A 21,913-nucleotide genomic window follows, 5' to 3' on the forward strand; every position below is an offset into this window, starting at 1 on the left:
AGACAACCCAAAAGAAACCCTGAGTATTCAAGCACAACAAAACAACAATGTATTTACCAGGTTTTGTGTGTGGTACAACTGGACTTGGTGATGCTCTGGGCTTGGAAGAGACTCGCCGACTTTCTTTTGGACCTGTGAAGATGAGCAAAGTTTTGAATGTGTTATTGAGGATGATGATTCAATATAACTCTTTTGACTTTCCTGACAGGAGAGTCACTTTCTGCAAAGAAATTTTTCAGGAAGTATTTCTTCCATTTGAAAATAATCACAGAGATCTGTCAATGCAATAAATATTACGTTAGAGCAGAGACTAAAAACAAAGTGACTGTTACAGTGAAGTGTTGGATGAGCTCTGCACCCCCCTCAGCTCTATTAAACAGAGCTTTCTAGAGAGTAAACTACTGTAGTTCCAACAGTACCCCTAGTTGTGCTTCTCAAGTGTTTCATATTCCAAAAATCTGCTGCTCATTTAAATCAACTTTGCATTTAAAAAAAAAATCTCTATCAAAGCAGAAGAAATGTGGAAATTTACCACTAAGTTTCAAATGGAGAGAACTATTTCCAAAGTTTTGGGAATAGGAAACTACTGTGATTTTACACTTGTAAATAAGTAAGTAGAAAATACAAATACTCTGTCACATTCAGTGGAAATTAAGACACAAATTTTCCTATGTGCAAGGGCTCAAGGTGAGTGTTAACCCCCACATCCCTCCCATTATACAAGTTACTGACATGTATAAATATCTAGGTGATTATCTTGTTCCATGACAGCTATATAGCAAAATTTGATTACAGCAGTGAAACACAGCCTACTTGGTAAGCACACACCGAGCTGTGTGGTGTGGTCGACACACTGGAGGGAAGGGATGCCATCCAGAGGGACCTTGACAGGCTTGAGAGCTGGGTCTGTGTGAACCGCATGAAGTTCAACAAGGCCAAGTGCAAGGTCCTGCATGTGGGTGGGGGCAATCCCAAGCACAAATACAGGCTGGGTGGAGAATGGATTGAGAGCAGCCCTGAGGAGAAGGACTTGGGGGTGATGGTTGATGAGAAGCTCAACATGAGCCGGCAACGTGCGCTTGCAGCCCAGAAGGCCAACCATATCCTGGGCTGCATCAAAAGCAGCGTGGCCAGCAGGGCGAGGGAGGGGATTCTGCCCCGCTACTCCACTCTCATGAGTACTGGAGTACTGCATCCAGCTCTGGGGCCCCCAACATAAGGCCATGGAGCTGTTGGAGCGAGTCCAGAGGAGGGCCACAAAGATGATGAGAGGGCTGGAGCACCTCTCCTATGAAGACAGGCTGAGAGAGTTGGGGCTGTTCAGCTTGGAGAAGAGAAGGCTCCGGGGAGACCTTCTAGCAGCCTTCCAGTACCTGAAGGGGGCCTACAGGAAAGTGGGAAAGGGACTTTTTACAAGGGCATGTAGTGACAGGACGAGGGGGAACGGTTTTGAACTGAGAGAGGGTAGATTTAGATTGGATATTAGGAAGAAATTCTTTCCTGTGAGGGTGGTGAGACACTGGAACAGGTTGCCCAGAGAAGTTGTGGCTGCACCCTCCCTGGCAGTGTTTAAGGCCAGATTGGATGAGGCTTTGAGCAACCTGGTCTAGTGGAAAAGGTGTCCCTGCCCGTGGCAGGGGGGTTGGAACTAGATGATCTTTAAGGTCCCTTCCAACCGAAACCATTCTATGATTCTATGATTCTATCTGTATACCTTCAGAGAACTCATCAATCTTTGCAATTTTCAAACTGTTAAAACTTTCATGCACTAAAGGGAAAAAAGTGGATAAGCTTACTTGCTCTAGTTGGAGGAACACGTGGACTGGGTGATGTTTTAGGTTTGGAAGGCCCATGACGTGTATCTTTAGGAGCTGAAAGAAAGAAACTGGGTTACACCGTACTAAAATTTTCCAGGGTATCTGTGTCCACTACCACCCATAACAGTCAAAAAAACCAGAGCAAAGATTTGAACCAAAGATATTCTATGGAAGTGATGCAAAAGAGAAGTTGGGTTTTTTTTTAACTAAATCAGGCTATAGAGAAAAGAGATAATCTTCTGTGACATATCAGCAACTAAACATGTGGCAGAATTACTGGTTCTATTTAAGAAGAGGACTTAAAAAAATAAAAAAAAAGAGGAAAACAAAATAAGTAGCTTCAAATACAAAGGCACCACTGCTCTGTAACAGTCATTGTACTGGAATGATTCGCAGTACCAGATTCAGATGATAAAAATGCTTTAGTCACATAGATCTGCCTCAAGGAACCGTATGACCCAAAGACCATTGAAGTGATTCTGTTCTGACAGTGGAATTGAGGTTTCAGTGAAACACAATCATTTTTTCAGACCTCTACGAAGGACTGAATTTCATTTAGTAAAACTGGAGGGGAAGGGAAGCAGAGAAAGAAAACTTGCAGCATGCAGCTCTGTGCACCCAAACCTTATGACTAACTCAAACAGTGCCACCTTTACAGTATGACTGAGAACATGTAAGTTAGGATCCTGTTCTCATCTGTCCTCTGCCTCTTAACATTAAATATTGAAGGAAATTGCCCTATGTTATGTGCATAATAACTTGAAAGGCACCAGGACTCCCCTCAATTGTTTTGTAGAAAATAAGAAAAGAGACAGAGAATCTTGACCATTAAATTATTAAGGCACATACAAGGAAAGGTGACAAATTTTTGCAGGTCTACTCTAAATGATTTTTGTTGAAGAGGAAAAACAACATGACTATTCAAGGAAGAATGCATCATTACCTACTGTTGACTTTGGTTTCTCAATTCTAAACATAATTGGTTCCAGAACTGCATTAGCATGACAAAAAACAAAGACAAGAATTACCAAGAACTATCAAAACATAATCACTACTTCCACAATGATCACACCATCCTTGCTACAGCCAATGACAGATGGTTACTCCTTCCTGAAACTCAATACGTGTCAGAGTATTACGCTGCTCAGAACTGCCTCCAGTTCAAGGCAATAGCTCTAATACACAACAGAGCCCAAATATAAATTGGAACCTTTTGTAACGAGCCACAAAGAAATTGTGGGTGGTTTTTCACCTTCAGCTTTGTACACTTTCCTGTCTTATTTCAAGGGTTTGATTCAAACAATAGGTGCAGACTTACTGGGGGAAAAAGGAACCTTAGTTGTCATCTTTCTGACCATTTCTCCAGCAGCACCATTTAATATTGCATATACCTTGGATACCCACACTGTGTCTTGCTGGGATGGAAGTTTGTTTTCTTCATAGCAGCCTGTGGTACTCTGCTTTAGATTCGTGATCAAAACAGCGTCGATAACACACCAATGTTTCAGCTATTGCTGAATAGTGCTTGTTACAGCATCAAGGACTTCTTTGGTTTTCACTCTGCCCCCAAGCCAGTAGGCTGGGGGTGGGCAAGATGCTAGGAGTGGACACAGCTGGGACAGCCGAACTAAATTGACCAAAGGGATATTCCACCTCATACAATGCCATGCTTAGCAGCAAAACTAGGGGGTAGTCTTTCCAAAGGACCCATTGCTCCTAGACTGGCATTGGTCTGCTGGTGGGATGTGGCGAGTGGTTGCCTTTGTATCATTTGGGGTTTTTCCCCTCTTTTTATCCTTCGCTTGTTAAACTGTCTTTATCTTGAACTATGATTTTTTTCTCTCTTTTGATCTTCTGATTCTCTCCCCCAACCCACTGAGGGGTGGAGTGAGCAAGTGACTAGTTGGTGCTTAGTTGCTGGTCAGGTTCAACCCACCACAGTACCCGATGCAATTGCTAATGTGAGTTGTATAACTTTCTTCCTCCATCCTTAATTAGCCCAGGGTTGTATATTGCTCTATAACAAGCTGAGTAAACAATGCATTCTTAAATCTCTGAACAACCAAAGGGCCGTGCAAAAGTGAACAGAAAAGTATATATGAATGATTGTGCCTGAGAAAGAAAAAACAAGTACACAATTTGAGAAATACAGAAAAAAACCCTTCCTCTTTGCAAAGACACCGCTCCTTTTCACCTTTACTTTCCCAAAACCCAAGCAAATTCACACAGAAAAGACCTGTTTTCACTGACAACTGCAGAGAAGATGTCCACTGTTGCAGTGACTTAAAATGTAAAACAGAACTGAAGATAGAGATTTTAAACTTACCAGGTTGCTTATAAATTCCACACGTCATGACATGTGATACTGGATTTTACCCTCCAAGGAATGCTCCAACATATATGCCCAAGGGATACATATAAATCTGAAGCTCCACTGATCACAGTAGAATTCATAAGACACACATATCAGTATGATAAGATAAAAAACACAATGTACTTACCAGGTTTGGTTTGTGGCACCTCTAAGCTTGGTGATGTTCTAGGTTTGGAGGGAACACGCTGTGTTTCTTTTGGAACTGGGAAAAAAAAAAAAAGCAACTATTAAAATCTTTCAAGAACGGAGACTGACAGAAGGCATAATGTTAAAAAAAGAACACATGCCTTTGGGACCTTCTGGAAACACAAAAAGCTTATATGAGTAATGGAGAAGTATGAATGTCTGGTACACAAAGAAATAGTGCTGATGGAGAACCTCTGTAACAGGATAACACAAAGCAAGGCCAGTATGGGTGGACTAGTATAAAAGATGAAGCAGCACAAGACAGAAACTCAGTATAGAGAAACATAGTCAAAAGTAGATTGTTGTGCTTCCATCCACTTTACAGAACACATCTGTGTGAGAAAACCCAAACAAGATGATTATGAATTGTTAGTGTGAAAACACAAAAAACTTACAGAAGGACTAAATTTAATAGTAAAATTATGACAGTGGAGCACAATGAAGATGTACTTGTGATGCTCGGTGTACACTGAGAAAAAAGTTAAATGTGATGGTCCCTGTAGTTAAAACTGTTACCTATTGTTGGTTTTGATTGATCAGTTCTAAGTGTTATAGATTCCAGGACTGTATCAGAAAAAAAAACATAAAAGCTATTATGAAAATTGAAGAGAATTACTCCACTAACAATTAGTATTACTTGTCTAGTAAATGCATTTTGAATTATATACTATGTGTACTGCCTCACACAAAAACTGTTATTGTAAATGAAGTCTCTGAGAAAGCCTTGTAAGCTGAAACATGATGTGAACTTAGTTCTCCCATGGGCTTCAATGAGATATCCAAATATATATGACCCCCTTATTCAGAAAATGGCTTTTTAGGTACACAAATCTCTTTCCTTTGTGGTGTATTTCAAATGCAGTTTATATATAATATTAGAATTAGAGACCACTTGCTTGTTTTCTGGATGCTTTATTATTAAAGAGCATTATGGTGCATTGCATTGTATGATCACATACTTCAGCTCTGAACGGGTATGGATCTAAAATAAACCCATGTGTTTAATGGGCATATGGATGTGAAGTTGATGTTATTTTCTTGCATTTCCCACATCAGAACAGAGGCACAATAGAAATGGTATCCCTCTCTGTGACAATTCTTCTGTATGGGTGACAATAAAAAAAAATTCTCTGGATCTTTTAAGACAATCACAAGATAAGTGGATGATGCTGTAAAAAAAGTTCTGTATATTATAGATTCTTGAAGAAATAGTAACTTTTTTTTTTTAAACACAGAACAGTACAAACCTGTAACATTTGTGTGACAAAACCATTTTTTGAGAAGGCCAGACTACCATAATAATGAAAAATGGCCACAGAGGTAAAAACTGAGTTTATGAGAAGTTGCATTTTAAGTTGTAGCTTGGAAACAATGTTTTACAATCAGCTACCATGGTTAAAAAATTATGAGAGAAGAAGGATTTTGAATGTTTTCTACATGAGGAAATCTTATTTAGTAGATAACATCAGCTTTCAAAAATATTACTCCATGTCTGCAATTTAAAGATCTTCAGTAAATTGATTATAATGAAATTTTTCACAGTTACCAGAAGATAATATATACTGGTAGTTGATACCCTTGTAATTTTCTGTTGATATTACCAACTGGATAGCAGAGGACAGAAAGTAATTTTTTCTGCCTATCACTGAATTCAACTGCACTCATGTTTAATGACATAGTATAAAAATCCAGTATTTTGGAATACAGCATAAATGATCATTAATGCTAATAAATATTAATATTTATAATCACATAGAAACTATGCACTGGGTAATTTACTCGTTCATGCAGAAAACAATAGTGTCATTAAACGAAATGTGACTTAAAAGGGAAATGTATTTATTCTACCAATGCAAAGTAACATGGGAAAGAATTGTACCACCTAAGTAGTCATAATACATACTTTAATTGCTAGATGTTTCTTTAGTTACCACTGTAGTCTGAGTTTAACAACAATATGCTCATCCTGTTGCCATGAAGTAGCAGAGATATATTCTTTTGCGCGATGAAAAATACCTAGCAAACGTTACTACTCTCAAAACTGCAAATAAATCACTGAACACACAGCAAAACAGAGCCCCGTTATGTTTTAACTGGCCCAGATAACTAAATAGCTGCTCAGAAATAAGTTTCAATCCAATATAAACTGTATTAGAAATAATCACACAAAGCAGTTTACCATCTTTGGCTTGTGGAATATGAGGTTTAGGTGAAGTTTTAGGTTTAGAAGGAATACGTGGAGTCTCCTGAGGAGCTGGAAGAGAAAATGTGGGTAAGAAGTTGGTTAAATTGAACAGCAATTGGTGTCTGATATCAAGTTGGACACATAAACACAGAAACCTCAGACCTGCAACAGAGAAAAATGTGCCTTTATAGGAATTAGGAAAGAAAGTCAGGTAATACTCTCCGTGCGTTTACAACAATCTAAGCAAGAGAGTGGAATTTTAGTCATTTTTGAAGCTCATTTTTTTTTAAATAAAAAGCTGGGACAAGCACAGACAAGCATAATTATGAGAAAGGTGATTCAGAGCAGCTAGCATTGTTTTCTTAAAAAAAAGGAGACATTCCAGCTGTGAAGAGAGCAATATGTGCAGCTGTCAGAAATGCCAAGCAAGAGAATTACCTAGGAGAAAAATGAAGTTTAATGAAACAATCCTAAGGCATAAAGTGATTAACTTCAGTGATGCTTTCTGTGATAGAAAACCAAACACGACATCTTGCCAAGGAAATATCATTACCTATCGTTGACATTGGTGGTTCAATTCTAAGTGTAATAGGTTCCAAGACTGCAACAGAAACAGTGTGACAAGGTAAGTATGGAACGTGCTTCAAAAAACTTAAAATTACTCCATTGGTAAGTATAAAAGCAGGTTCTAATACTACTTCACAGTAATGCGGATCTTCAAATTAGCTTTTACTTTTTAAAACCATGGATAATTAAACTTTCTAATAATACAGGTTCAATAAGAAAAATATAATTGCACAAACTTGATGGCAATGGAAGCAAAAATATGTTAATAGACATCAGTAAATTCTAGAACAAGCAAGCGAAGAGAACACACAGCTTAACTCGGAGACAGCAAGGGGCTCTTGATACACAAAAATGTCAGGTATCCCCAAACTGAAGTCTGCTACTACTTGAAAATGGCATGCTGACCATGACAAAACGGTTGAATTTTTCCTCTAAGGTGAACAGTCAAGCAGAGGACTAAAAGGCTGCTATCGGTACAGCTATATAATTATCTGAAAAAAATTATTTTGATAAAGCCTCTTAGTTTTTTCTCATTAAATCCTATGATAATTTGGATCACAAATCCAATATATCATGTCCTTTTCCTCCTCGCAAACGTTGGCAAATTGGGGAAAAAAACCAAAACAAAACAGGAAAACCCCCAAAAATCACAATCCTAAATTACGAGATGGCAGAATCTATAAAAATTTCTTGGCAGTACAGAAAATATATTATAATTTTCTCCCCTCTCAAGGCAGTAACAACTAAAGTAACATCTAACATACAGACATATGCCCCTAAAGACAGGAACTTTTCTATAACCTATACTCACTTATCTCCCAAATTCTTACACATCTACCTACTTTAAAAAATGGGGTTTACAATAAATAAAACTATAAAACTTTGTTTGCAATTGATGCTTTTGATACTAGAGTATTTCTTACAATTCTATTAACATTCACAGTGCAATATAATCTAGTATTAATATTGCTGCAAATGAGAAAAAAAGCCAAAACAACCAGCATTAACTTTTTTGTTGACAATGGCCAGATACAGTGTAGAAAGCTTAAACCAGTTACTAATCTTTCTAATGTGCTCCCTACATATCCCTGATTTGCAATGACTTTGCCATTATTCAAGAACATTAATTAGCTTCAGAATTAAAATTCAAGATCTTTTTCTATAAAACACTTGGTTCTATTTTCAGGTTGCCTTTGAAAAATCAGTGAGTTCTTGAAAAGAAAAAAAAAATATCTGATATTCAGAATAAAATTAAATCCATCGTTAGGTCTGCAAACTGTTTTCTGAAGTGATTTGGTTTCTCTTTGTATAAGTATTATCCCAAAATAACAAACGACTTCCTTCTCCCCTCCTCCAGGAAAAAGAAGTTGAAGTTTTTCACTTTCTCACTTTCTGCACTAATAGCAAGCCTCAAAGTACAAAATTTCAAAAGAAGTGCCCTATCAGATTTAGCTTGAGGTGTTTAGCACATGATTTGGGCTTCAAATATGTGCATTGTGATTATGAATACTAAAAAAAACTTGGTTTGTAAAAAACAGTATTTAAGCTGAAAGTAAATGGTGTCCCATAGAAGAATCACATTCAGCAATGAAGCAATGAAGTCCAGGAAATTACCTTCAGTTTGTATCGATGAATACGCACAGAAAAAATGGTGCTATGGGTTTAATGCATGAAATATTATTGGATATGGGCAAAACAAGCAGACAGAGCCTTTGAAGAAAGGGATAATCAAAGAGTGGGATGTTCTTCAGCAAAATTAGCTTCTAAGAGTTCAGCTAACAGCTGAAGAAAAGAGAGCTAAGAAACAATGCTAAGAAAACATTGTTATCCAATGTTGACCTTGGCAAAACAAGGTCATTAGAAGAGTTTTGAGAGGACTTTATAAAGCAGAACTTATTGCAGTTAGAAACAGTGAATCTAAGTGATTTGTTGCTAATTAATCAGAACAAATTTATTCTATTTAATCAAATCATTTAAGCACAGACTTAAAGCCATCCTTGTCCAGTAAAGTATTATATATGTAGTTGGCTTCATCCAGGTTTTAAAGAGCACAGCTATACTCTTGAAAACATCTTAAAGTGCTTCCCAGACTAAATGCAAACAGTGACTCAAATCTTCCTTTGAATTAGACAGAACATTTCAAGGCTCACTGCAAAGGAACACATTTGTTCTCAGTCTACATTAAAAATATATTGATTAAACACATCACTAAATATATACTCCTATACAAAAAAAGGTAACCATCGTGTATTACTTTAAACTTTCTCCTCACTAAAACTATAATTATTTTTTTTCTTAAATTGAACACAAGTTTCCATGGATTAATTGAAAAGGTGCAGTATTTTCCATAAATTTGAGAAATTATAAAGCACTGCTTCGTTATGTGCAACAAAGACGTCCCCCTTCTGCAGAAATTGTTCAGCAGTCTGTAGTTTTTAATGTGATTTTTAGATTAAGTATATTATTTTTATATTATTGCAGTAACTCTTAACTCTTCTTCTAAATGAACTGAAGCTTCTAATCAGCTACTTTGAAGTGATAGTCTGTCTTTAAGAAGACAATATCTCCACGCGAGAAACATGGAGAAATAATAAAACACCAAGACTATATTTTCATTTGTTGGGTTTGGATGATGCATGAACAAGCAGGAAGCCTAAAGGAAACTGTTTTCAGCTGCACATATGATCAGACCAATGAAAAGAAGAATGACTAAAGATAACTCATAAGCATTACCCTCTTCAGTCTTTGGACGTTCATATGTGTAGGGACTCCTAGTAGTGACTGACACCGGAATGGTTGCTGCTGGAATAAACAGAATTTTCTTGAGAGAAATACAGGTGCATCTATATCTATTTCTCAGCTTCTGCTATGGCTCAGCTGCTCTTGCTTCCCAATTCAAATCCGCCTCCTCCCCACTATTCAAATGGAAACACTGAGTAAGTAATAAATTTACTGCATGTTCTTAAGCAACAGTAACTACCCTGTGCGGCTTTTGCTGCTTTTTGAAAATAAAAGATGCATTTATGCTACAGGAACACTGCTGGCAGAGGAGCTCTCTGAGTCTTCACCTTCCTGTTTTCCTGACGATTTTTTTTTTTTCCTCTTTATGACTGTAGACCACTGAAAAGAAACAGTTCCAGAGAAATCTTTTTACTTTGCTAAAGTGATACAAAGGTTAGATGTGAAAGATTTCAGGTGTAAATAACTGCAAAGTCAGAGAAAGCAAGGCCGAAGATCTCAGTAGGTTATCTAGTGCTACAGCACATTAGATAATCAAGTAAAAAAGCTTCCATCTCTATCCAGAGTAATTAATTACATTTGAAAGGAAAGAACTCTGAAGACTCTGAAATATATAAAGAACTCTGAAGTCAAAGCTGGTGGAATTGTTTAGTATTAGCATGACTTTACAATTGGAGTACATTTTCATTCCTAAATACATCTCCAATCATTAAGTAATCAATGTGCTTATCTAAACCCTCAAACTTTACTTTACTTGTTTACAGAATCAATCAGGTTGGAAGAGACCTCTGGGATCATCGAGTCCAACCGTTGCCCTGACACCACCCTGTCAACTAGACCATGGCACTAAGTGCCATGTCCAGTCTTTTCTTAAACACATCCAGAGATGGTGACTCCACCACCTCCGTGGGCAGCCCCTTCCAATGGCTAATGACCCTTGCTGAGAAGAAATTCTTCCTAATGTCCAACCTGAACCTCCCCTGGTGAAGCTTGAGGCTGTGTCCTCTTGTCCTATCGCTAGTTGCCCGGGAGAAGGGGCCGACTCCCACTTCACTACAACCTCCCTTCAGGTAGTTGTAGACTGCAATAAGGTCACTTCTGAGCCTCCTCTTCTCCAGGCTAAACAACCCCAGCTCTGCTGGGGGTTTACTCTGCTTTGACTCTTCTCAGCCTATGTTTTATTACCTATACCTCCTGGTGCTTTCTCTATCATGGTACAGATTTTAATTAGGAAAGAAAAAATGATTGATATTGTACAATGTGCCTCAAAGTTTATTTTTGGACATACTGACAAATTGTTATGTTGAAATTCACAAACATTTTTAAGACTCACGAGTACACTCATTTTGAGGATGTTACCTTAAAACTCTTAAATACAATAACATCTGAGACCTAAAACTTCCAAAACTCTGTGAGTTTACATATGAAATTACTTTATTAATTCAAAAGTATCTATTTCCTTGCATGAAGGTTTATGATGAGGCAATTATATATGGAGGGACTGTATTTAAGTTTAAAGACTGAATAAAGGAACTGACATATTTCATTCAGAATTTAAAATCTTCCCTCATTTATTTACTGGCATTTTTTATAGTTAATGATTGATGTATTTGATGCTATTGCAACTAGTCTAGAATAGAACAATACTCCAAAACGTCTTCAGGACAAATAATTTGGGCAATTAAGTAAACTGGTTGCCCAGAGAGGTTGTGGAGTCTCAATCCCTGGAGGTATTAAAAAACTGTCTGGACATGGTCCTTGGCAATCAGCTCTAGGTGGCACTGCTTGGGCAGGGGGTTGGACCAGATGAACTCCCTAGGTCCCTTCCAACCTCAACAATTCTATGATTCTGTGAAAGGACATAGCAATTACCCAGCATTGTCATGGCCTATTCTGGATGCAAAAAGACTTTATTTTTGGAAGGAGAAACTTTACTAGGAACTGAAAAGTTGAAAAAAACTCTGACAAAGTTTTCCCATGTTCTCTGGGAATCAGATCTCTAAACTAACATTTGCCGGGTAGGTAAATCTCTCCTCAAAATAATCCCCTTCAAAGCCATGTCATTGAAAATGATAACGCATGAAATGTCTCATGTGAAGTGACAGCACTGTTCTTTTTAAAAACAAAAAAAGCATAAATCCAACACAGCCAGTGCAATCAGTTCCTGCTCCCAACCACAGGGCTCTGGTACTAGATGGAGTCAAAAGGTGAAGAATGAGAACACATGGAAGAAAATATGGAGAAATCATTCACTAGTAGGATCTCTTTGTTCTTTGCCAAGTTCTTCTCTGAACTGCCACATGTGGAAGTACTGCTCTGTCAGGATGAAGATCAGCAGGGAATTCTTACCTATTTAACAACTGCAGACTATTTTTCTACATCTGGAAGTACTGAGTACTGCATAATGTATCCGTGCCCCAGCACTACACTTTGCTCTAAATCCAAGGAGGGAAATCCAATAAGAAGCATACTAACCTACAAGTTAGGTACTCTGCACATTCTTCCAGAACTAACCTAGGGCCATATATACATCGCACCATGTTTTTCTGATGAATCTTCAATCACTCAGATCTGTTTTTTCTTTTTAATTTCCCTGTTTTTTTCAAACATAAAATTCAACAATGCCATCCTCCTCCCAATCCTGAATAAATTCTGAAAGTCTCTGGTAATGATCTCTGTCAGTCCATTTTTAAAAAGTTCATTAATAAATATATAATTCACATTTGATGTAGACTTTTCTAGATAAAAAGAAAAGGTATAGCTGGGAGGTGGATTTCTCAAAATGATGATGGGAGGAGGATAAGACTGGGAGGAAATAAAATGCCTCTCATTTCCTCAGACATTTCTGAAAGCAGAGCACCTAACTAAAACTCCCAGACAGTATAAGAGCCTTATTAACAATGAGAGCCAAAATTAACTTTCAGGAATTCTGTTTGACCCAAAGGGGGCTACACTAGTAAGTCAGTGATCAAGTATGAATTTGGCACATATTCTTCATTATTTTGATTTACCTTTAAGGGAAGGTGACAACCACTGCCATGACACAAGTTTCTAATTTAAGCTAAACTCCCAAATGACACTTGGATGATCTTTCACCATTCTGCCACCTACCCAAAAGCCAAGTTATCCCCATGAACCACATATTTTATGCCTCATATAATAATTTCTGCACAAGAATATCATCATTTCTCCCATCAGAACAAACGCCAAATTCACAAATACCTATTTACAGGAAGATCATGACAAGCTTAATGATGATTAAAAAGTGTTTCTCAGGATTCCTTCTGATCAATCAGTGAAACCACTCACAGTGAAAGGACAAACAAGAGGCATGCGTACAAATACAGAATCATGCCGTGTTCTTTGTAGTTACATAGAAACTTGTTATATATCCATTCAGTGTGGAAACATCAATATACAGTGTTGATCTTGGCAGTCCAAGGGTGTAAAACAATTTATGCAACAGTTTACAAATGAGTTGGTTTTTTTCTTTTTCCCACTGTTTGAAAAAAAAACCCCATGCAGGATTCAGATTTATATTCAGACATAGGCATCTACAGCAGAGAGAAATTTAATTATCCTAGTAATACAATACTGGATTGCCTACACTAAAAGTGTTGTAGGAGCTGTAATCACCATGAAAAACTAATTATGCACACTATTTTGAGACAGTTCCAAGTCATAAGTATAATTTAGTTAACAAGCTTCACAAGGAATTATTTGGTCTGAAGAGAGTAATTCATTTTATGAGCAAAAAAATAATTCACAGAGAACCTGGAAAGAATTTAATATTGCCTGATCTCTTCCAGGATTAAGTAATATATTCTTACAATATACAATTGTGCAATTTTAAGCTTTCTAAGTCATTACAAACCATGGAACACTAGTAATATTTTTGTAACTGTATTCATTTATTCTTCAGGTCCAGAAAATGCCAGGTGCCTTTTATTCTCTGACATACATCATAGACCAAGTTCAACCCCGGTGCGAAGGTGCAATTTCATTTGCCATCATAAAATCTGCCTTTACTAAATTCCAGAGCAGAATTTCACTCTTATTTCCACGGTTTCAGGTAAGTCTACATATGCATTAATGATCACTGAATCAATATATATCCTATGGTTCTAGGTAAGATGCTATAACCATCAGCAAAGCAGGAGAATTTGCATTTTCTGGACCCTGTGCTGAACTAAGTTGGAAAACTTGTTATTTTGCAACAAAAAAACAGGAAAACAATTTGTTTCAGCACCAGGCCATGCGACCTGGTGATTTGGGATATAAAAGTCAAGAGTTTTCTTGCTCTGCTTCAAATTGTTTTGGTTCAATACAAAAATAATATTCCTCAAAGAGCACAGCTCTGCTCAGTGCCCATCTTTCTGATGATTAAGTGCTGAGCTTCACACAAAATAAATTTAAACTAAAGTATACTATTTAAGTGATACGTTATAAAAAATGTTTGCTATGGAAATTAGTTACCAGGTTTAGTTCGTGGCTTTTTGGGTCTGGCAGATGGTCTAGGTTTAGATGCAGAAGGTGTGAGTTTTGCTTCTTTAGGAGCTGAAAGAAATATACTGAATCATAAGATTATTCTTTCCACTGTATCACATAAAAATCACATTCTTCAAGCCTGAATTGAAGCAATGAATGGCTACTGGGAACAAAAGCCAATGGTGAAATCAGATTTGCTAAGAAGACTTCTCAAAAATCTTCCTAAGACTTCACTACCCCAGCAAAATCCCTGCTTGTTCGTCACTGTAGAAGTCAGTAATTAAAATTACAACATGTAATTGTAGCTGACAATCACATCAAAATATTCTTCTCATTAAGTTAGCAAATTCATTTTTGCAAGATACCTAAGATAATAATGCTGTTTATCCTTTTGAACTCCACGTTGATTTTAAGCCATCAAAAGATGTATGTAGACAAAATATGAAAAAATGTCCTCGATTTTCAACACTGTAAAGAAATTACTGGTAGGCAGCTGGAAAAAACATGGAATCAATAATAAAAAAGGGAATTGCTTCGTAACTGTAGTCACTGAATTCTGTTAATAAAATAGAAATAGTGTCACCTAAATGGTAAAACTTAAGAGTAACCAGTCCTAGGAACTTTTTTCCCCTGAACATGCATAGGATGAAACTGTAATTTTCAGTTAACAGCTAAATATGACTGTTAATCTGACATCAGATAAAGCTTAAGGTGAGTGTCAGGTAGAAAAGTCAGTAATTTTGTTCATATTTACAAAGCAGTGCTATGAGACTGCTTTCCAAGAAAAAGTTTCATATCGATAGACACAGTGGAAAAGTACATGACATTTACAGAAAGAACAGAGTAGAGTAAGACATGTGAAGCGACTGAGAAGTGTTTTTCAAGCCAAAATGACACTCGGAAGGATTCATAAAAAACTAGTAGAATTAACATGTCCACCTAGTGCCACAGGAATCCTTCATTGAGAGTTCTAGGATTAACGTCCCCAATGCTAACCTTGCACTTGGCCTTTCAATGGGATTTCCAATGGGTTTCTGATGATTTTCCAAGGGTAACGTGTGTTGATGTAGAAAAACTCCCAACAAAATGGAAGACAATTCCGATCCTCAAAATTTTACTGTACTATAAAACTAGTAAAATCATATGAAAAAACATCAAGTTTCTTTTTCTCCTGAGTTTAGAAAAATGTATTTCTGAATTCTTATTTCCTAATTTTTTTTCTCTCTCAGAGAAACGGATTAAATATAGTAAAAGCTATGAGATTAACAGAGTACGAGCTGTGGCTTGGACTGTGAAGAAGAGTGGCCAATAGCTACAGAAACATGTATTACCTAGTGTTGCTTTAGGTTGTTCAACAGTCTGAGTAGTTTTAGGCTCCAAAAGTGGTGGTTTAGGGGCTAGAAAAGAAAAATCCAAGTGTAATTGAACAGATCAGTAGATGTATCAGCAGTAAGCCAAAAGTGTTATCATTCCAGTAGTTCAGGGGGTTGGTTTGTTTGTTTTAAAGTAGACTAGATAAGCACGCAACTAAGTCCTGCTCTTACACATAACATCCTACAGTCCTTTTGTTTCCTGTGAAACTACACACTGTATGCTTGTGGCTATGGGTGAGAGTCTGCTTCTAAGGCTCCTTCCCCATATTTATGTTCTCAGGATATTTTTAATCCATTGTTTGATTCAATCAACAAATACATTTCTGTTATGGGAGAATAGTGAGAAAGGACAGATGAGGGCTTTGACTGAAGAAAAGACTCAGTCCATAAAAAATACCAGAGAATCTATACCAAAGAGAAAACTTCTAAATGTCAAAATCTTGCTGAAATCTTAAATTAGAGCCTGCAGTCAATTGTAAGTCTCATGTAAATTGTAAGACTCATGTAAAACATCAAAGGTAACTCCTGCTTTTTACTGACCTGCCTGTTTATAAGATAAGAGAACAGAAATATTTTAGGGCTCTAGTAATGCACACCATAATATTTATTGGTCCAGTACCTGAATCACTAAAGGAGGCAAATTCATCTCCCTAAATCCCAAATCAGAAGAAATTGAGTACAGAGATCTGGTTTTTGATCAAAAAGCAGAAAAGGAAAAAAGACGTGACACAATGATAACGTTCCCATGGTCAAAGGATGAATCTCGTGTATATGAAAGTTTCCCCTTCTACTTTGAGAAAACTCTCCTATTTCCAGTAAAATGGCAATCCTTTCCATTGAGTTCCCTGCAGAAGGACTTATTGATCACATGAGTAGTACTTTATTTTAAATCAATAAACTGTTGTGACTAGCAAAGATGCCATCTTTGCCATAGTAACTTTGTGTGAAATTGGGAGATGGGACTGGCAAAAGAGATTATAGAAATAATAATCGTATCAATTGTTTACATAAGTGATATAAAAAACCACTTGTGCCACCCAGAAGTTTTTTCCCTTCCAGTTCTTTAAAAAGATTACAGAACTAGAGAACTTGCTTATATTTTTATCACTGGACCCAAATGCGTAGAACTGGTGAGCTAACTCTCATTCCTTTTGTTAGCAACATCAAATAACCGATTTTAGAATGATGAGTTAGACAAGACGCTTATGTATTGCATAGCTCCTGTCCTTTTTATGAAGTTTTGCTTAAATATTTTTAGTGAATATATCTCTCTGCATAACAACTTATAAAAATGGTGTGCACAATTACCAGGTTTCACATGCTGTACTTCCAGGGTAGCAGATGGTTTCAGTTTAGAAGGAGTAAGTGGTATTTCTTTTGGAGCTGAAAGAAAGAGCTCAGTTTGCAATCAAAAACGGTTTAACAAGGGTTTCCCACAACAAACAGCACATGCCACAAGTTTATGTTGAAGAAAAGATAACTTAGTATGGAATGCCAAAGCCATCTGATGAAATCAGAGTTTAAAGTGTGGAATGGAGATTATATTGAAATGTTGTGCATTGATCAGAAATAGATTCTATGTCTCCAAAACAATTAAATTTTCCACTATGAAAGCTCTACATATCAGAGACAAAGACAGCACATGCTGTGCATGAGAGTAAAAGAAATAAATAAAAGTAATAAAAGGATGATGGTGTTTTTCATGCAAGAGGCAAGTTTTACTGAGGACAGTAAAACCTTCCTGAACTATGTTCTCATATAGAGATACGAGAAGAAGAATCAGTCTAATGACAATGGGAGAACAAGACTCTATAACCAGGAAAAAGAATGATTATGCATGTGAAATGATATGCTAGAAGAAATGCATTCATATGGGATGAAGTGCTCAAAACAAACACTGGGTGAAAACAACATTACCTAATGTTACCCTTGGCCATTGAAAAGGTCGAGAAGTTTTAGGTGTGAAAGATTCCAGAATGGATTCACTTGTTGCTGTTGGAAGAAATTATGACAGTCATAAGAGAGCAAAGAGCTAATGGAAGAAACTTCCTTCATGAGCAAAACCAAATTTTTTTTTTACAAGAACAACAAGTATTTCACTAATGCTTGGGCACTTGTCAGTTTAGTATGCGTTAGAGAGAAATTCAGTCTTTTGAATGGCACAGAGCTTCAGTGACTATAAATCATCTTATTTGTGATGTGTAGAAATTCTGGATGTTAATTTCCTCCTGCCTTCATTGCAACTGGTCTGGATCTCAACCACTGCCAAGTAAGATTTTAAGTTGAGCATTTGAACATTTTGAGTTTTGGTCCATTGCTTAAGGGAGATGGTATGGTGTAAAGTGTAGGAATTTAACGAAGAGGACATGTTGAACAATCAACTGGTCAGACTTTAAAACCATACAAAATTTGGAGTAGAAAGCTAACAACTGATCCAACTGTAGTTTCAGTCTAAAAGCATCGAGTGTCTGTAACTGTTAACCAACTTCATGCTGTTAAGGATACACTCTCCTTAATATTTTTAACAAGGCTACAGCAGTAGAACGCAGCCTACAGCATACATCACAGTAATTTCATCAGCACTACTGGACAATAAATACCTTTTTCTCAATTATCTGTGTGGCATATTTTTCAAAATACTGAAGGAGAATCATGTGACTGAGTTGCCATATGCATTGTAGGTGTGAGAAAGCACCAATTTCAACCATTAACAGCAATTTAATTCAAAATTCAGGTGTTAGGGTCTAATCCAAACGTGCACTGAAAGAGATTACCAGTGTACTAACTTCAGCAAGTTTTAGAGTATGGTTTGAGCTACTGAATTAAGAACTAGGTAGAGATTATTGTACCTGGTCCAGCACCTGCTATTTCAGGCTTACTAGGTGTCACAGGGCTTGAAGGAACAGGCTGAATACCACTGAAAGCTATAAAAAAAACAAGTCACAGTATCTGTGAATATTAATTCTATACATAGCTTTTTTGGTTTTATAAGAACAAACAAAAAATGTTATAGGTTATAACATACCTAATTTGCAATACAGAGGTCCACCCACAATAAGCATGCCTTACATTGACAACGAAGCAGTGCTGGTTTAGAGTGGGAGCTGAAGCTAGTGCTTAAAATGACAACTGAAGCTATAGTGTCAGCCAACCAAAGCTAATATTACTTTAGAAAGCATGGTCTGTGTAGTTTAAAGCAAACCAGAAAATATAAAGATAAAATAACTTCTAACACCATGGTTACAATCATAAAGCACTCCAAAAAAAGGCAGAAAAAAAATAATCTACAAAACTAAAAAACACTGCAAATATATTTCTGTAAAAAAGACTGTCTTAATTCTCTTCAGTGCTTTGTTTCCTGTCAAGATTTTGTATAGTGAATTTTAATGTCATGTAATCTGTGTACAAACGTACACATATAAAACAAAGGTACAATAAAGTAAAAATCACTGAACAGTAAGAAGTATTAAGAAAGAACCTTACTATGCTGGCATAAACAATATGTCTATATATATTATATAGATGCGTGTGCATTTGAGAGTATAACAATTAAGCTTGAAAAAAACCAAGTAATTTTAAGATTCTTATTAAGCTTCAGGCATTATTATTATTATTAATTAGTAAACCAAGATTACTTCATTTAAGGATATCTCAAAATAGCCCTAGTAGCTTTTTGAGAGACAAATGTAAGATCAGAAACAGGTGAGTTTCTCAGCAGTAAGCACAAGCTGTCATGTAAAAAAGGTACTTTGTCTACACTGATGGTTGTGACTCAAGCAGAAGACAAGTATGGCAGATAACCAAAATATCTGGGATGAATAGGATTTCCAAAATTGCTATCAAAACACCCAAAGTGGTTTAACTGAAAAGCTAATGCATTACTATTACCCATAGATGTTGTTAGCACAGGAGGTGTTCTGGAAAGTGGAGGAATAGATTTTTCCAGGTCAGCTGAACTTGTAACTGCAGAAAAATGTAAATAACTCTGAGACAGATTCATATGGTGCAGAAATAGGGAGCGGGGGAAAAAATTCAGAAAAAAAGTAAGATTGTTTTATGTTGCTTTGCAAGATGCCAACACCACTATAATACAGTTTCACAAGATTTCCAACTTTAAAAGAAATGAACAAAACCTCAAAGTTTTGAAAGTCACACACACCCTGACAGAAACTGCAGTTCCCCTAAAAGAAGACTGATCAAAAGGAGTCAATTGATCTGTGCACATGTAACATCAAAAAACCTGTGCTTCTGACTTCATCTGCACCTGTAGAAAGAGACCTACATACTTAAAATATATGCTAATACGAATTTCTACAACCAGGTATTTCTATTGCCAGTGCTTTGCTTGTTTCAGTTTAACAGATGCCAGTATTTTGAGTTATAGGTTTTAATATACTACACATAGTATAATTTGTCATTTAAATTAAATTGTGATATTTCATGTAATGGACATAACATAGATTATAACAACTTTTGTGACATGCTGAAGAGCCAGAAGGTGAGGCAGAAAATTCAAAACACCACTGTTGAAATATTGACTGTCAGGTTTAGGATAATTTTCCTTCTCATCTCTCACACATTCATATCTTTGCTATGAATATAAATTTAATCATGGATAGCTATGACCTCAGTAAGAAAAGTTCCTAGGTGAAATAATAACCTAACTTGAAAAAAATGCTTAGTAATGGAGAAAACTGCAGAATAATATGTATGGTACAACTAACAAAAAATCGCCCAGGGTAGAACGTCCCAATCAAGAATATGTCTTCATAACCGATAATGACTCCATCTAGCTAGTGGTCCATATATCTTACAGATAAAAACCACCCAAACCAATATTGATTCTGTGTTTTTTTTTTTATTTGATCCTATGCCACTGAATATCATCATGTAGTTATAGAGCCTCACTACCAAACACTGCAACCAAAATTCCATTTCAGACAACACCAAGCAATGACAGCAAACAGCCTGTAACTGTAACATCCTTGACACAAAAGCAAATCCTAAGCTATGGAAGTATCATAAACACAATTTACCAGTCTCTATTTTTGATATTTCTGCAGATGCAGATGTTTGGGACGGGAAAGAAATATGATGAGAGTCCAGTGAAGCTGGAAAACAAAACAAAACAAATAATTCTTTTTGGCATCATCTGAACCTATAGACTGAACAAGTTTCAATGCATTACTAAGGAACTAGGGACTTCAGGCAGGAAAAAAAACCTCAAATGCACATGGAATGGATTTTCTAATGTGTATGTGTGAAGATGCAATGGTGATGCAAATGATGAAGAAGCTATTGCAAGAAATATGAAGAAATATTCGAAGACATCAGACAACATTGTGGAAAAATAAGAAAAAAGTACATAAAAATTAACTAAAAAAAGAGGTGAAAGGCAAAGACAGACTTGCTTATGCCTTGCAGGACAACATGTGACATACAAAAACTCAGTTTGAAAACACTATTTACAAATAGAGGTAACAGAGGAGATATGTACAATGTCTGATACACAAAAAACATTTTCTTGCAAAAGAGAAGGTAGAAGGATCCTAAAAGGATTAATACAGGCAAAAACTGCAGCATCAGGGGAAAAGACTGAAGTACATAACACTCAGCTGACAAAAATACAAGATTTCTCCAGTGCCACAAAACCACACTTCCAAAGCAGTTTCCACCACCTAAGACTGAGACACCAAGAAACATGGCCAGCACATCTGGGAACCTATGACTCAACTGCATCTCAATGGGAACAATATCTTAATATGGTTCATTACACTTTTGACTTGCACTCGACTTCAGGTTTGTAGGCTTACCAGCCTGCTCACATAACGCTTTTGTTACCTCATGGGCCAAAATATACTGCCAGGCCACAGGACTGGTCTTGTACACCTGCCAAGGTGAAAGAAGCTATTGCTATGAGCATCTCCACCCATTGTCACTAAGTGCCATATCTAATGCCTTAAGTAAATACTGCTTTTCATGTCGGTCTGTTTAATCTCTATACTTAGGCTTCATCCCAGTAGAAACCCAAGAGAAATAAGAGTTCAGCTAAAAGCTCAACCATATCTCTTGGTATTATTTCCCTCTTGCATTATTACCAGATCTGCAAGAGACATTGTTACCAAATCAGGTCAGCAGCACAGCCTGGCACCAAAGGCTGCCGGTGTTTTCAAACTTGAAGAAA

General features: G+C 36.7%; 1 protein-coding gene across 1 annotated transcript in view; it reads right to left on the reverse strand.

The window, feature by feature from the left end:
• ABI3BP (ABI family member 3 binding protein) overlaps window positions 1-21,913 on the reverse strand; it is a 160,824-nt gene that overhangs the window by 44,777 nt on the left and 94,134 nt on the right. The window contains exons 27-40 of the mRNA XM_068417343.1: window positions 20,766-20,840; window positions 19,618-19,692; window positions 18,579-18,653; window positions 17,647-17,721; window positions 17,038-17,112; window positions 15,688-15,753; window positions 14,345-14,425; window positions 9,863-9,931; window positions 7,116-7,163; window positions 6,557-6,631; window positions 4,894-4,941; window positions 4,319-4,393; window positions 1,797-1,871; window positions 58-132 (exon numbers count right to left, since the gene is read on the reverse strand). Of these exons, the coding sequence (XP_068273444.1) occupies window positions 58-132; window positions 1,797-1,871; window positions 4,319-4,393; window positions 4,894-4,941; window positions 6,557-6,631; window positions 7,116-7,163; window positions 9,863-9,931; window positions 14,345-14,425; window positions 15,688-15,753; window positions 17,038-17,112; window positions 17,647-17,721; window positions 18,579-18,653; window positions 19,618-19,692; window positions 20,766-20,840 (987 nt within the window). The remainder of the gene's footprint in view (window positions 1-57; window positions 133-1,796; window positions 1,872-4,318; window positions 4,394-4,893; window positions 4,942-6,556; window positions 6,632-7,115; window positions 7,164-9,862; window positions 9,932-14,344; window positions 14,426-15,687; window positions 15,754-17,037; window positions 17,113-17,646; window positions 17,722-18,578; window positions 18,654-19,617; window positions 19,693-20,765; window positions 20,841-21,913) is intronic.

Source organism: Nyctibius grandis, chromosome 23, assembly GCF_013368605.1.
Source record: "Nyctibius grandis isolate bNycGra1 chromosome 23, bNycGra1.pri, whole genome shotgun sequence".
Taxonomy (NCBI): domain Eukaryota; kingdom Metazoa; phylum Chordata; class Aves; order Nyctibiiformes; family Nyctibiidae; genus Nyctibius; species Nyctibius grandis.